Source organism: Poecilia reticulata, chromosome 6, assembly GCF_904066995.2.
Source record: "Poecilia reticulata chromosome 6, P_reticulata-male-v2, whole genome shotgun sequence".
Lineage (NCBI taxonomy): Eukaryota > Metazoa > Chordata > Actinopteri > Cyprinodontiformes > Poeciliidae > Poecilia > Poecilia reticulata.
In genome coordinates this window covers 12,957,107-12,973,157 of record NC_088835.1, presented here as the reverse complement: position 1 = coordinate 12,973,157, position 16,051 = coordinate 12,957,107, and the positions used below count along the sequence as shown (strand labels likewise).

The 16,051-nt window shown below is 37.5% G+C and overlaps 2 protein-coding genes across 4 annotated transcripts in view; both read left to right on the top strand.

Moving 5' to 3' along the window:
- The window catches only part of smpd3 (sphingomyelin phosphodiesterase 3), a 68,434-nt gene extending 60,857 nt beyond the window's left edge, over positions 1–7,577 (top strand). For all 3 annotated transcript variants that reach the window (XM_008411768.3, XM_008411767.3, XM_081607957.1), the window contains exon 10: positions 1,426–7,577. In XM_008411768.3, coding sequence (XP_008409990.1) covers positions 1,426–1,527 — 102 coding nt within the window. In that variant the 3' untranslated portion in view covers positions 1,528–7,577. The remainder of the gene's footprint in view (positions 1–1,425) is intronic.
- A 5,733-nt stretch (positions 7,578–13,310) lies between these two features.
- Positions 13,311–15,264, top strand: LOC103466287 (monocyte chemotactic protein 1B-like). The gene is made up of 3 exons (XM_008411770.2): positions 13,311–13,457; positions 14,397–14,514; positions 14,605–15,264. The coding sequence occupies exons 1-3, from the start codon at positions 13,397–13,399 to the stop codon at positions 14,717–14,719; spliced, it is 294 nt and encodes a 97-aa protein (XP_008409992.2). The 5' UTR covers positions 13,311–13,396; the 3' UTR covers positions 14,720–15,264.
- Positions 15,265–16,051: the final 787 nt, after the last annotated feature.

Here is a 16,051-nt window from a genome sequence, read left to right as displayed (position 1 = left end):
ATGTTAAAGGAAGGATGAAGGAAGAGCTCATTAAGGATCCATATCGTTAATTTGCAGGCATTTTCACAGCAGTCCTGGGCGCAAATTTATACGCCTTTTTCTTCAAAGCTCTTTAGCACCTTAGCTTTTCTAAGAAAAGAAGGTCTAAAGATATGAAGGCCTAAAATAGTATTGTAAATTAAAATGTAGCAGATTCAGTCTGTAAGTAAACCATTCAACAGAGGCATGCAGCGGGCTGTGGTATGTGACGCTTTTGAAATTTGCAGTGAATCTCTGACCTGCAATAAAACATCATCCAGAGAATTGATGCTTTGAAAAAGGAAGTTAATATAAATCCCATCATAGTCCAGGACAGAGCAGATTGTTCCATGCTGCAACACTGTCAGAGAAACGTCTAATGGGAAAAAAAGTTTAAACTCAATAAAAAAAGGATCTGATACATTAGTCCCATGATAAGTCACTTTACAGCTATTTATCTTATTTTACTGAAAGAAAATCCCCAACACTTCTGTCTAAACAAGAGAAGAAAGGTCTAGAGCATATAAAAAATTCCTGAGAGCAGATTTATTTCCCTATTTTATAAGTATATTTATATAAAAATATCACTAATAAGGGAGGCCAGTTGAGTGCCCACTTGTTAAGCGACACCTCTGGTTTCACCATGACATCATCCAGAAACCGTTTGCAGCGGTCATCTTCCTCACAGCCACATTTCAAATGTCAGTGAAACCGACAATGACAAAAGTGTGCCGTGCATTAAGCAACTCGTCTTCTAACTGGCACAAAAATAATAAATAATAATAAAAACGGAAAGATAAAATTCCAGATACGTTGAACGTAGAGTGACATACTTCAAATCCTTTTCTTTTCATTTTTATGATTCCATCTTGGAGTCAACGAAAATTAAAATGTGTACTTTATAGTCAGAAAATTTCACCTTTATCCAATAAAAAAACATCTTCAGTACAGAAATAGAAAACTACAGGAGCAAATCTTGACTCAATAGTTGTCCAGCAGACAGTCGCCGACTCCCTCCACAAAGAGGCTAAGCCACAATAGAGAACCTGGATGTTCACAGAGTGACGTCTTAAATAGAAAGTAAACTCATCTGACCTGAACCCCACAGAGAAGCTACAGAACATTGTCTAGAGGAAGGTAAGAGACACCAGACCCAACAACGCAGATCTCCTAAATTATACACGTTTTCTGAGAATTTGATGTTTTGGTTTTCATTGGCCACAACGTACAGAAATAAACAATACCAACAATTTTAGAGTTTCTGTTTCAAAAAGAAGATTAAATTAGATCTGTGAATCACTTTACCTGTCAGTTTCTACATGCTCTTATATCTGTGTATGCATTTACTTTTTTTTTTTTTTTTGGTCTTAATTTTGTTGCATGAATACATTTATCCTTCTTTCGCAGGACATCGAAGAGTTCAGCTTCATCACTCAGCTGGCCGGCCTCACCGACCACCTTTCTGTGGCCATGAGACTGGCTGTTTCCACCGGGGAAGAGGAGCCTTAGATCCACCGCCTGACATTTATGTTCTTTAAATTTTACTGCCATGGAGGAGTAATTAGGAAGAAACTCGGGAAGTTCCGAGTTTACAGATACGGAGCGGCGCAGGGGGGGGGGGGATTGAAGGGACGGCGAGCGGATGAGTAAATCTGTGGAAGACAGCTCGGGACATTTAAGAAGAAGGACGAGAGAGGAAATTCAGAAAAGGAGAGGTGTAAGCTAGGGGAATTTGTATTAGGAAGTCAGAATTTTTTTTAATCTTCCTGGGTAAATCACCCACAGATTCACACTGAACACTGCGACTTTGAGACTGTTGGTTTTTCCTCCCTCCCCGCTGAACTAAACCCGGGGGGGGGGTTTGTTTCGAGTGAAGTGTTTCATGTAGCCAATGCACACACTCATTTTATCTGTTTTAGGACGTAGTTTCCAGTATAGTTCTTTTATTTTTATGACTCTAACCTTCAGGAACAGCTGGACGCTCATTGTTGAGTGTACGAAAGAACATGAAACTGAAGTGAAGCCGCTGACCGGCCTTTACGATGACCATCTGTGACCTTGTGTTGTGCACCTTCCCTAAAAGTTACCGGTCGGTTTCGCTGTCAGTCGTTCGCCACGCTGACCCCCTCACGTCATTCCCAAAACCTCAACAAGTGTCTTTTTTTCTTACAAACAAATCTTACTAAAAATGAGAAAAAAAAATTCTAAGAGTTTCTATTACAGACACTCCACTTTTTATAAAACTTATAATGCCTGTTTAATATGAAATGATATGTTTCTAATTGAAGGAAGAGGATGGATGCAATGTGATGCTTTTAGCATGTTTTTTCAGATATTATCGGTATGAATTTGAAGAGCATTTTGTAGATAAAGCTCCAGTGATGCATGAAGGTAAAACGGTTTACCGCACTGTTATAGCAGCTCGACTCACGCTGACTTGAGATTGGATGCCTCAGTGAGCGATTTACCCTGAAACACGCACTCGGATTTTCATTTTTGTGCATGTGCAAAACGCAGAAAGGTGTGCACAGCAACAGGAGGATCTAAACAACAAAAGCACACAGCTACACTTTGTGTAAAGGAGAACAGATTGTTGGAACCCCTAATAATACTCATCTTCATCATCTGACTGTCCCAAATAGATAATATCAGGATGTGTAGTTATAAACCTGTGGAGCTACTACGCTTTGAAAACGAATCGCCTTCTCCCAATTTGTCAGTTCATTAACCAGACAAAGCAGTAAACACACAAAGCAGTTTTCACATAATGATTTTTATTCATGAAGGAATAATGCTATTCAAAACAACCTGCATGTGAGAAAACAATATTATCTCCAAAACCTAATAACTGGTTGTGACTCCCTGGGTGGCAATAATCGTCTTCAAGCGTTGGAGGGAAGTGAAAAAAAAAAGTCCCTTAAATCAACGTGCAGGAGTTCGGGTTCACTCTTCTCTACAGAATCAGTTTGATTCAGCCACATTGGGGTCATTTCTCAGATTCTCAATCAGATTAAAGACTTTGACTCTGCCAGGTTTTAGTTTTGTGAGACATCCTGGGGTTGATGAAACCTGGACAATGATGCAGCAGGCTAGTAATCTTGAGCTTGAATGCATTGTGAGGAGGGGAAAGGTGTAAGCAGCTCATAGACGAGCAGATTGACAGCATTAAGATCCTCCTTCTGGCTCTGATTGGTCGGTTGTGACCGGCTGCAGTCTGTTTCTGCAAACAGCAGCATCATTGGGAGAAAGAAGAGGAATTAGATTTTTTTTCCCACAGATAATCTCTGTCATATTCTCCTGTCAGGCCATAGTGACAGTTTTAACAAATATGTAAAAAAAATATATATATTTTTACAAAAGTTACCCACTGCAGCTGTGATTAAATCTACCCAGGTTGTTTTTGTCTGATTTCAACTTTTGCCTGATGACTTAGTGTGCCAAATAAAGCAAAACCAGGGGAAACCTGAGAGGGCAAACACCTTTTGCAGCATGGTGTGTTTTGATCATTTATGAACCCGTCTTGTTGGCACTCTGTACAGACAGGAACGCCATACAGTGATTGGTTCAAACCAAATTGCCATTACGTGAGATAAACTCGAAGCTTATTATGAAATATAAGGCATATACATTGTTTGGTTTTGAATACTGACATGATTCACTTAAAAACACCCCAGAACTTAAATACAAAATTAAAATTTGAACTACCGAATGCAATCACTGATTCATATTTTCCTTCCAGCCTGCAATATTTTCTTGTAATCTTTTTAACTTTGAGCAAATATTTTAAAGGAGGAAGTATGTCCAGTATTTTTGAATTGGTTAAGTAAAAAGAAAAACACAATTCAGTCGGATTAGTGAGCCTCTTTTTCTTGTTTTGCTGTCAACCAAATTCTAAATTACTTAGAGACTAATTAGACTTAATCTTATACAATAGATATAACAGCTCATATTTTGCGTTTGCTATAAGCACAAGTCTCCTCTCCTTTTTCTTTCGCATCAGAAGACAGAAAACATGGATTCTGCTTCTCTGATTGTTTTACAGGTTCTCAGGTTTCTCACAGCTACACCTCTGTATTTAAGTTAGAATCGCTGTGATAGAACCACTGGGTGTCGTAACCTGGCCCTTCTCTCCCTCCTTCAGCAGCTCAACAAGACATGGATCAGCACTTCTGCAGTAGAAGAAGTCATTCACTCAGGTTCGCCACGGTGAAAACACATAGACGGTGCGTTAAATTAGAGCACTGCGGGAAAATGCATTCTGGGAGGGAAATTTTCCACGTCTCACAGTTTGACCATTTACAGAGGATAGTTTGTTCCATCATTTAAGTCTGATCTTTGAATCATTCAGGCATAAAGCGGTTCAACTCAAGGGATTAACCAGTGTTTTTTTTTGTTGTTGTTTTTTTGACACACAGCAGAGAACGTTTAACTTAGAAAACACATTTTAACGACAGATTTGTTATTCAGCAGAAAAGAGTTTTATCTGATCGTTCAGGACAGACTCTGAAGACACGCGGTCGTAGTAGTAAATATGGACAGACGTCCAGTGTTTTTACACGGTGAATAATGTTTACAGCCATTTTTAACCATCTGTTTCTGAGTCACGTCAGGGGAGTTTGTACACAGTAAATTATTATAAACTATTAAACTGTAGACAGGCTGTAGAAACATGAGCTACTGAGCGCAGCAGTGAGACGGTGTGTGACACTGGATGAGTCAGAAAAATACCAGGTGTCGTTTGTGTTCATTTCTGTGTTACGGTTTGAGTCCAGAGGTCAGCTGGCAGCTCGGTCACCCTTCTTATGACTCACATATTGTAATTATTATCACAATTACTCTTATTTTTTTATGCTAAACTGCTTGCTTTTTTTATTTTCTAATTCATCACTTGTGTGATTCATTTTAAAAGAAATTTTTGCTCCCGATTCCCAGAATTATTTTTCTCTTCTTTTCCTTAGATGTGCCGTCATTATAAGCGAAAGTACACCTTCTTTCAGGTGAAAGGTTTAAAACATCAAAGTCCTGCTGCATATGGACCTAAAGTTATTTAAATATGATCATTCGGTACACAGAACCGCTCGTTCCAACAGCAGGGCCCCCATGTCGCGTGGCTGCATTTTACATGCTCAGACATCACTACGTTTGTCTCATCTGTCCAGAGTCCTGGAGGTTTTCTGGTCCATTCAGATGCAACTTTGCAAATCTAAGTCGTGCTGCCTAGTCTGTTTGTTTTTTTTTCCAATTGTCCTGCTAATATTTAACATGCTAGCGTATGATCTGAAGAACAACAACAGTGGTTTCTCCAAGGTCATTGCTTGTCTCTTCCCACCTTTGCATCGTGTGGGCTCCACAGCAAACTGCCAACATTTCTCCTCATTTAGAGGTGTTGTATTATCACAGTGCGTTTGATTAGGAGCACATGGCTGCTGGTTTATTGCTGAAATTTGTCCATTTTAAGTTGGAATTAAATTAATCTTTGCAAAGACCAAATCAGATTTTTTTACTTATTTTTTTGACAGGGAAGACCCACGAATTAGGAAGAGTGTCTGTCTACTTTCATTTTAACTAAGACTATGTGAATCAACAACTCCCACAGTGTGAACTCTGCTGGTAAATAAAATGCTGGGTGGCTTTATTCAAGACTTTCAATTTACACTCATTGCTTTTTGCTGTTTCTGCTTTTCATGGGGAAAATGTAATAGAGAGCAAACCCAAATTACCACAATGTAAAATATCAGTTTCAGAGCATAATCTATATTGTTACCTTCTGTTCTTCAGATTGTTTCCATGTAAGCTTAAAAACTAACTTACTGCAGTACAGATACACAGACAGTGTGGTGGGACCATGATGTTTAGCAAGACGACTGTTAAATTATATGTGGAAGGAAGAAGAACAAAAATAATACATTTGTTGGTGGAGAATAAGGAAAATGAAGTGATATTTTATGAGAGAAGTTTCATTTCCTGCTATTTGCAAATTAAATACTATTAATATGGTTCTGTTTTTGTTTCTTGGAGCGGTTTTCTTCTGTGCTGGAAGCAAAACATAGTTCACTGCAAATCCACATCTCCAGCCTCGGTTCATGTCACACAAACTCAAGCGACGTTAACGCGAGGGACCCGCCTCCCACCCGCTAAGCCACATTTTTTCAGAGAGCAAAAGTTGCTTGAAAATGTGCAGCAATGTAAGAAAGGAAACAATGAAACAACAGAAAGATCTGTAGAGCTAACAGAGCCAGCCTGGACATCCACGTTTGGATCTAATTTAGCGTCGAGCAAGGAAGTCGTCAATTGTATTTTTTTAATTCAGGCTTTTGTGATGTTGTAGTTGTAGGTCTACAGAAATGTTATTTCCCAATTAAAGATGCAAAAAAATTCAAAATTACACATTAAAAGCATTTATTGTAAGATGAATCCCTTATTGTCTGAGGTTGAACTTTCACAACATTGAACATAACACCCAGCCAAAGCAATGTTGTAATAATTCACAATAACTGGTCTTTATGCTCAAATGTATATGTAATTTTAAAGATATTTAAAAAAATAATAACCTAAGGGTGGATTTAATTATATGGAATTGAACATATAAAGAATTAAAACACCTTTAGTCATGAATATTCGAGCATAACTAGTAAAGAAAACATTGTCATATAGTGGTTGTTGATCAGGGATGGATTTGTGAGTCACCAGATGTACAGTTATAGTTAAATCATTTAATGACTTCTGCAGGCCGGCATGTACAACCAATTAAAAAATTTTAAATAGTTTTTCTAAACCAGGTCTGTTATCAGAATCTGAGCTTAAACTTTCCATTTCTAATTAAATTACGCCGCTAAAGAAAGGAGTGAAACTCTGCAGTCAGGATTCAGGATATATTTTCCTATCCTTTCCTCCCTTATGGATTTCAGCCTCACTGACTCACATCACATAATATACAGTAAATCCCATTTCCTATTGATACTGTTGCTCACGACAATCAAGCAACTGGAATTAGCCATCCATAATCCCTGAGTAATCCGTTAAAAGCCACGCTGGGGCAGGAATATCAAAATGTCCAAATGTATGCTGATGACAGAAGGTGACTCGAGTTAAAAGATTTAGATGTTTGTACAACATTGGCACTTATACGATGATTTATAAACATTTCATGTCCACAAACATGTAGATCTGGTCATGACAGCATTCTGAAGAAACTGGGATTTTCAAATCCCAGTTTCAAATGTTTCCTTTTTCAAGTCAAAGTAGGACAAAGTTGCTGGAGGAGTTCAGCTCCAGGCTTGCATAGCTGCATGTACTGTAATAACGCTTCAGGCTAGTAGTCTCAGTAGAATCGATGCCTCACTTTGCTATCCTTTTCTGGTTTGACTTTTCTATGATTTCATGTTTTTTTTATTGATTTTTGTCTTTTGTTGGGGATTGTTTATCTTTGGGGTTGTCTGACTTGGTCTCTGTAACATGACTTGAGGGTTCAGTTGGTTTTCTCTTTCTAATCTTCATCAAACTGCTTATTTTCTGCTTTTCTAAGATAAAAAAAAAAAAGCAAACAAACTTTTCCTTTATTTTTGTGTCTTGTGTCGTTCTTTGAGCGTTATGAACTCTGAAGTATGAGTGGAAATAATGGCTGACCTTGGCAGCCACACATGACGTTGGCTGTGAAATGAAGTTGTCTGAAGTCCTGGTGTGAGCAAAGGGAACAAGCACTGATAAAAAAAAAAAAAAATCTCTTTATTTCTGCTTTTTTTTATGTAATTAAATATAAATGTCTAATGCACGCCAGATGTGCCGTTTCTACATGTGTATTCCAGGACAAATATGTTTTCTAAAGGACACTTGATGGAGAAGTGAAAGACGCGAGCAGAGGTTCCTCTTTTTGTGAGCGGGGGAGATATCTGGCTATTTAAATTTACATACTGGGTCAAGTGTAAAAAATTCCCCCATACAGTGAAACTCTAGTTGTATTGGTCAACCTGAAGAAACATGAAAGTGTTACACCAGAGAAATGTCAGAGGGGTCTGTTCGTTTCTACACAACGATGACTCATTCTGAATGTTTTGTTTGTCTCTTTGCCTTAAACTTAAGAAGCATTGATTTTATTTATTACATTTTAAATAGTTAACGTCCATGTGTGAAGTACGGCAGACAAATTAATGCAAAAATACTAATTAGACAAAATTCTTTACAAAATGAGTTTTTGGTATTTTGCTCATGGGAATTTTAAGAGCAAGCGCCAGGAAATTCTGCTTGATTTTTATAAAATGTCTTTGATTCTGACATGTGACTCTCTGCAAGCTTCATCTTATGAAATGTAACTATAACAGGGAAAAGACATGGCACTGGAAGCCACATGGTGTCTCGTTTGGTGTTAAATGGTGCGGAGATGAATGCAAGTAAAGTTTTTATAAGAATGAACGAAGATGACTTTCGCCGAATGGCTGCAGGATTGAGCACAACATGGAGCAAAGACCAGGAGATGAATAACGGGTTGCAACAGAAGGAGGCAGTAAGAAAATGGAGAATGAAAGCTAAATATAGACTTGGAAGGAGTTAAAATGACAGGAGAATCAGAGGAACTTATCAGGGAGGAGTGGATACAGCTGAGAAAAAGAGAGGAGAGAAGCTGGCTGCCACCATGAAGGAGAAAGGAAACTAAACAAAGAAACAGAGACTTTGAAACATAAGGGGAGAAACCTGAAACCATGATAAACACTGAAAAAAAAACAAATCTTAGGAACATCAAAAGGTGCAAATGTCAATAAAAGTAGGAAATATCTAACAATAAAATTGAAATGGTGAAATCTGACATACAAAAATACAGAAATTACACTAAACAGAATGAACGAAACCTAAGGATCATAACCAGAGGTGGACTGGATCAGGTATTGCCCAGCAGGCCCACACGCATTTTTGGGTCGGCCCAGGGCTTTCATAATTTCACCAAGAACACATATTGAAAATTATTTTATCCACAGCCCATTGATTAATTTTCTTGAAAGACATTGGGCTGATCCAATGAAATCTTTCAACCAAGGTTCCACGTTATTCCAGCGAAGATGACCAGAGTTGGAGAAGTGAGTAGAAATCAACAAACCACAAAAGTATGAGGGGAGGCTGCAATAAAAAAAAAGACTAACATCTGAGTGGATCCAGCAAAATAAGCCAAACCTAGTGAAACATACTTGGAAATACTTAGTGAAGAAGAGGAGAAAGAGAGAGACATGAACCACAGATAGACAGAGGAAGAGACCAGAGTGGGAACTGCCAACTCCATGAGGAGTTACCAAAATATTCATGAAGATGGATGTTCTGTGAACAGAACCGGGCAGGTGTGTGTGTTTGTTTGTAATACCTTGTGGGGACCATTTTCCTGACACTACATTGTGGGGACCCACTGCTCCTTGTGGGGACAAAGCTTCAGTCCGCACCAGGGGAAACTCTGTGGGTTAGGGTCAGGTTTAGGACTAAGGTGTGAATTGAGTTTTGGTTAGGGTTAAGGATAGAAGTCAATGGAAAGTCCCCACAAAGATAACCATGCAAACGTGTGTGTGTTTGCGTGTGTGTGTGCACGTGTGCGTGTGTGTGAGACTTGTATTTGATACAGTATGAAGGCCATTTTCCTATTGCATACAGCAAAGCATTTTGTCTACAAACACCAAAAATCACCTTATTTTTGACAAACTAGTGAGGTTCTGAAATTGCCTAATATACATATTATTGGCTTTTCTTCAAATTATGGGGCTATATGTTGTTTTGGCACAGATAAAAACAAAATTGCATAAACTATTAATTATTTTTGGTGTAAATGTTGGATCTTACTAAACCACAAAAAGTTCATTTTTATTTATCCATCATCTTTATTTGAAATTTCTGCAATTTTTTTTCCTAATCAAAGAATTTCTTCTATTTGCACATAAAAGCTAGAAGGAACCACATTTCTCTCCTTGCCTACTTTCCTCTCTAACCTCTATCAAATAAAGTCTGCTTGTGCCAATACAACCTTTAGAAAAAACCCATGTTGTTTTTCTACTTTGAGGACTTAAAGCTTCTTTCTGTTCTTTGTTTTAATGTTTTTTCACTCTCATAAGTTCACAGAGGCAGCCACCGTTTTCCAAAGAAGACTCAATAAATGGCAGTCGACACCCAGAAAGGAGAAGTACAATAAAGTTCACTTTGTTAACACAAAAGTACCTTTATATCATGGCCTCAAATGCACCCAATATGACTCCACTCAACACAGGCCATGGTTTACAAATTTTGTATTGTCTGTATTTGATTTAAAAAGACATCATAAAGATGCTGCAGGCATTACGGAGCATGGCAAAGCAGTTCAAATCAAAACAGCAAAAATGACAATAAAAATGTAATTTTTACTTTATTTCTTTGCAACACGTATAAGTTTAAAACAATATTTTAAATCCCTTAGCAGCAAAAGGCAGACTGATTTGCTCTTCCAAACTTTGAAAATTATTTTTTTTAAATCTATTTTGATGCAGTAAGAAAAAAGACAGACATAATTGACCTGAGATTTCTGCTCAGGTTATTAAACAGTTTGTTAAACAGACTTACAGGCAGGTGGGAAAACGTAAAAAGGCTGTACTTCTAGTATGACTGAACTTATCTTGGGATTTTTTTAGCTGCAACTGAAGAAAGATTTTCTTCATGCTTGACAGATTCAAACTCATCATTGGGGATTACTATGAGTAAATTATGCAAAAAACACAAATGAGTCATTTTGCAGTGAACTCTGATATAAACATGTCTCAAAAACCCCAGTTATTTCTTTAACTTTATAAGTGATGTTTGCCATCTGAGCTTTGCCTAAGTGCACATTTTCTTTTGACAGGTAAGATAAGATGTACTTCACCAATTCCAGAGTTAGAAAATTATTAGGCATAACATTACAAAAACATATGTAGAGGCATCATCGAGTATGGTAAAAAAAAAAATATATATATATATATATATATATAAATCATAGTAAACAGTAAATAATTATAACAGGAAAAACCCAAATGGGCGTCTAAAAGATGTGGATTATTTAGAAAAAGTCACTCTTGCAACATGAGAAAAATACAGAAAACAGTGTCAACCTAGACCAGAACCATGCCACAGCAGAATCTCCAAAAAACAAGAAATCCAGCCAGGATTTTTTTCAATAAGTGCTTGAAATTGAACAAATATCACAAGAAATGATTCGCCACATGACCGGAGAAGGAATCTTCTTCTTCGTGGTAAATCAAAAACTCCCAAAGCAGTTTTCATCTAAACTGGTCAGGACGTTCAGGTCACACATCAACAGACTGACCAGCAGACACACACTCATGCAAACACATCTTTCTGTCTTTACATTGACTTTCATTAATTCCTATAGCCTAACCCTCATCCTCACCCTTAAACCTAGCCTACACTCAATTCACACATTAGTCCTACATTAGTCCTAAATCTAACCTGTTACCCAAAAACAGAAAATCATATTAAAAAAATGGTTCTGACAACGTATCAAATACAAGAACACAAACACACACAGACTCTCATAACCCATTGAAAGGAACAAGCAGCCCAATCTGCCTCTTCCTACCTCCTCTCAGATCCTATAATATATACAATGTCTACAGACATGTTAAGCTTTAAATTATTATTATTGTTTATGTATCTTATACACTGAAAGTCAGAAATATACCTCTTTTTATCTATTGTCTCTTTTTTACCTTCTTGTGTTGTCTTTTTTTTATGTTTTTTGTGTGGTGTGTGGTGGTTTGGTGGGAGCATCCTTAATTTCATTGTGCTTCCCAGTATAACGACAATAAAGACCATTATGTTCTGTGCTTTCTGAATTTTACCTTTATTGCTAAACCACTTCCTTCTTATGGTTTCATGGTCGGGTACAGAGCCTTGGGCAGGCTCTTCTGCTGCTTCATCTCTTCAACCTATGACTTAATGAAGAAAGGACAGTACCTTCTTCCCATTGGTCACCAGCTGCTCTCTGTAGTGTGGACCTGTTAGTCCATTTCCCCTGCATCCTTTTCTATGGTTAGAGCAAAATCTTAATCCAGTTTCTCCTAAGACACTGCACTCCGTAGCCTCATGATTAATGCTAAAACCATCGGGTTATTCTACTATAGATCAGTTATCTACAGCTAAAATACATTTAAAAAAACACCTTGTTAAAAACACCTTTTAGACACGCCTTGTCTAAATGTGCTCTGCTGGATCCTTGTCTTAGTTATTTCTGTCACTTTTGTCTTTGTCAAGTCACAGTTTGCCAATTTGACTTCGTGTCCGTGTCTCGTCGTTCACCTGTGGTTCCTGGCATTGCGTAAAACTTGGACATTCGTTAAAACTCCTGTTCTCCACCTTATCCTGGGTCTCGTTGCCATCAGTCCTCATCGTGACGCTTTATCTGGGGATTTTTCATTTAAACCCCTGCAGGCTCTTTTAATGCTTGTTTTATTTGGGCGGGGGGGGGGGTTTGTGTAATGAAGTTTCAGATTGGGACCAAAGTACGCCACACTTCACTCAATCATTCACCTATTCACACACACGCTTACATGCTGATGGGCTACTTCAGGGGTGGGCAATCCTGGTCCTCGAGGGCCAGTGTCCTGCAACTCTTAGATGTCTCCCTGGTCCAACACAGCTGAATCCAACAGCTGAATCACCTCTTAAATGCAGTCAGGTTCTCCAGAGTCCTGCTAACGACCTCATTATTTGACTCGTGTGTTGAAGTTGAGGCATATCAAAAAGTTGCAGGAGTTCGGCCCTCGAGACCTGGAGTTGCCCACCCCTGGGCTACATTGTAGCTACGGCTGTCTCAGGTCAAACAGAACCAAGGCCACTAGCAGGCAAGAGGTCACGGGGCCACTTACCTGTTAGTGGCCCTTGAATTGTCTTGCCAATGAAAACAAAGACAGAGTTGGGGATTCGAACCTTCAGCCTGCCGGTTATAGAAGAACTCCTAACCCCTAACCCAAGGTCGCCCCAGAAAGTGTCAATAACTTATGTTTCTATTACTCAGATTGCTATTGGGGACAAAAAATATCTGATGCATGACAACAGAAATGCTATAATATCTTATCAGATGAAGGTCTGTGATTAAAACAGATCATGTGACCCCATAGTGGGACAAAACACACAATGTTGGTCTGGGAGGGAAACCACGCTACTCATTTAGAGAAGTGAAACAGGCAAAAGAAGGCCGGCCCTTTCACATACGTAGGTAATTCCCCAGTAAAAGATTGATGACATGGAAATTGGGTGGTGGTTCCTTTTTCTGATGTATAAATATGAAGGCAGATGGAGCTCAAACAACAGAGGTAACAAGCTGAACTTAGCTGAGATTTTCAACCCACTGCTGCTCCCTGACACCAACAAACACACCAGGATGGCTCGTCTTGCTCTGTCTGCGATTGTGATGATGGTGGCCTTCATCGCTCTTACTGAAGGTAAGATGACACATGAAATAGAAACCATTTAATACATTTAGACATCAATCAGCTTTTAAATTCTAAAATGAGTTTATCAATTTTTTTTAAAACCACATTGAGTTTAAAGTATGCTGAACTAACTTGGGTGATAGGTCAAAATATTTTTTTCAAATGCAAAATTTTCAAAAGTTTAATTTTGAATACAAATCAAATAGTGTATCTCTTAAAAATACATAATTTTTTTAAATAAGTGTAAAATTACAGATTACTTTAATATAATCCAATACATTAAAAAACACTACAGTTGCTTAAGTAGCTGCAGAAATTTGCTTTTTGTTTTTTGCTTTATGCAGATTTTAGCAAGCTTTTAAAGAGCTGGGATAAACATGTTTAGAAAAATAATTGTTTGAACAAGTATCTTGAAATGGAAATGCAAACAATTAGTTTTCAAGATAATACAAAGTGTACCTTTTATGTCTTTAGTGACCATAAATCCATGTGCTACAGGCAGTTCAAGCTGCATTACAGCAACTTTTGGTTTGGTTGCAACTTACAAAAGGAACAAATAATTATTTGCAATGATGAATTGCCAATTAAGTATTACTTACCTCAGAAATCTTGCAAATAAAACAGGTTTGTTTTTACTTTCCTTCAAAAAGCATTTAAGGTTTTTACTGACTTACTGATAAACAAGCATCCATCACTTCATTGTTTAACATTTTTAGAAAGAAAGCTTTGTCTTCTCAAACCTCACATATTAAACTTTTACCAAAATAATGGAAAGCAGATACAAACAAAGGTAGTCAGAGAAAGTGGAACAAGCACAGTCTCTACTATTTAAAAAGAAGCCATTTCAGATGTTGCCTTTTCACAGTTTAACAGGAAATTAAGAAAGGGAACTCATATAGATGAACCTGATGATGTCTCTCAGATATTCACTCTGTTTTCTTTTGGCAGGCCTGCGTGGAGTTGGCCCAAAGAAGTGCTGCTTCAAGTTCAATGACAAGCAGGTCTCAAAAGAAAGAGTTGTGAGCTACATCAAAACCAGTCAGCGCTGCTCCAACTCTGCCATCTTGTGAGTATTCACTGTTACAGAAGTTGCACCAGTGACACTAAACCTGCTCCTGAATCTGCTGACACTCTCCTCTTCCTTTTTCACATCCAGGCTGAATACGGTGGCCGGCCGTCAGCTGTGTGTCAAACCTTCAGCCCCCTGGGTGAAGGATCTCATCAGCTACCTGGACACCAAGAATATTTTTGGTGCAAACTCCAACCTGTAAACTTGACAACAATATGCCAACACACCAGCTTGCATAAATATGTAGGTTGTGATGCTTCGGTTTCTTACAGAAAACAGCAGCTCTCTTTCCATGATATTTACCAAATATTCTAATATTTTATGGTAGACTACCAAGATGAGATGAAGGAGAATTCATTTTTATCATATAAATGAAGTATGTTTTTTATTATGGTTGTTGTGTAACAACAGGTATAGTTTTGTTAAATGCAACACTTTAAGTTCAACCAATAACTCTGTAAGCTTTGATTGTGGTTTGAACTGACCAGATAATGTATCTATTGTAAAAGACAAATGTCTTCCAAACGAACAAAGTGTCATCTTTATTAAATAAGCTATGGTCTATTGCACTTGCTAATGTACGAGGAATACAGCAAAACCTTAGTTGCTGTAATTGAATTATTTAAAGTCTAATATAGTCATGTTTTTGAACTCTTTGAATTTTTGACAGAAATGTTGTAATCCTATCAGTTTTTCTGTATGCTTAAACGTACATTGATTCTTATAAAATAAACTTATGTTACTTTTCCAATTCAACAAAGTCTCTTTTTCATATTGTAAGTTGTAGCTGAGTCTTGGATTAATGTTCATGTTTTTAGCGCTGACGCCTCCAACTTTGTTTTCTTAAACCCTGCAGATGTCATAGCCATCAATAGGTTTTGCCAAATTCCTGTGCAAAGGTTTAAATCTGGTTGCTAGATGAAGTCAAAGGTACTGATCGATTACTGATAAGCAAATCACCTTTTTTATAATGAATGTCAAACCAAAACATTTGGCCTTTGATACGACAACAGCTTATTTGTGTGCCTGAGCTGTAACGTGATATCCATTTTCTAAGAATAAGCTTGGTAACCTTAATAAGTTTTCACCCTAGAAAAAAAAGAAGACGATAAAAGAAGAATAAATAAAGATGACGTAAAACTCTATTTGAAAATGTGACGATGCATAACACCATTTACAGCGAAACCTTAGATTAAGAAGTTTGTCAGTAAGTTTTGGGCAAAATGCATTCTCTGACACTCACATATAAACCAAGAGAAGTAACACCTGCTAATATGATAGCTTATAAGTTTTTATTCAGTTAATCAACACATAAAATAAGCAAAGCAGATCAGTTTTTAAATAACGTAATTGGTATATAAAAAAAATAAACTTAAATAAAATTGAATTAAATTATGTTAAAAAAAATAGATTGGGAATAATCATTTCTTGACCTTGAGGGCCTGTGTACTGAGGGTTTTAAACTTGTCTGATATTTTGAGGAAGAATTTAGGGAGTAAACAAATAGTTATTCGGAATTTGATTGGTCCCCACA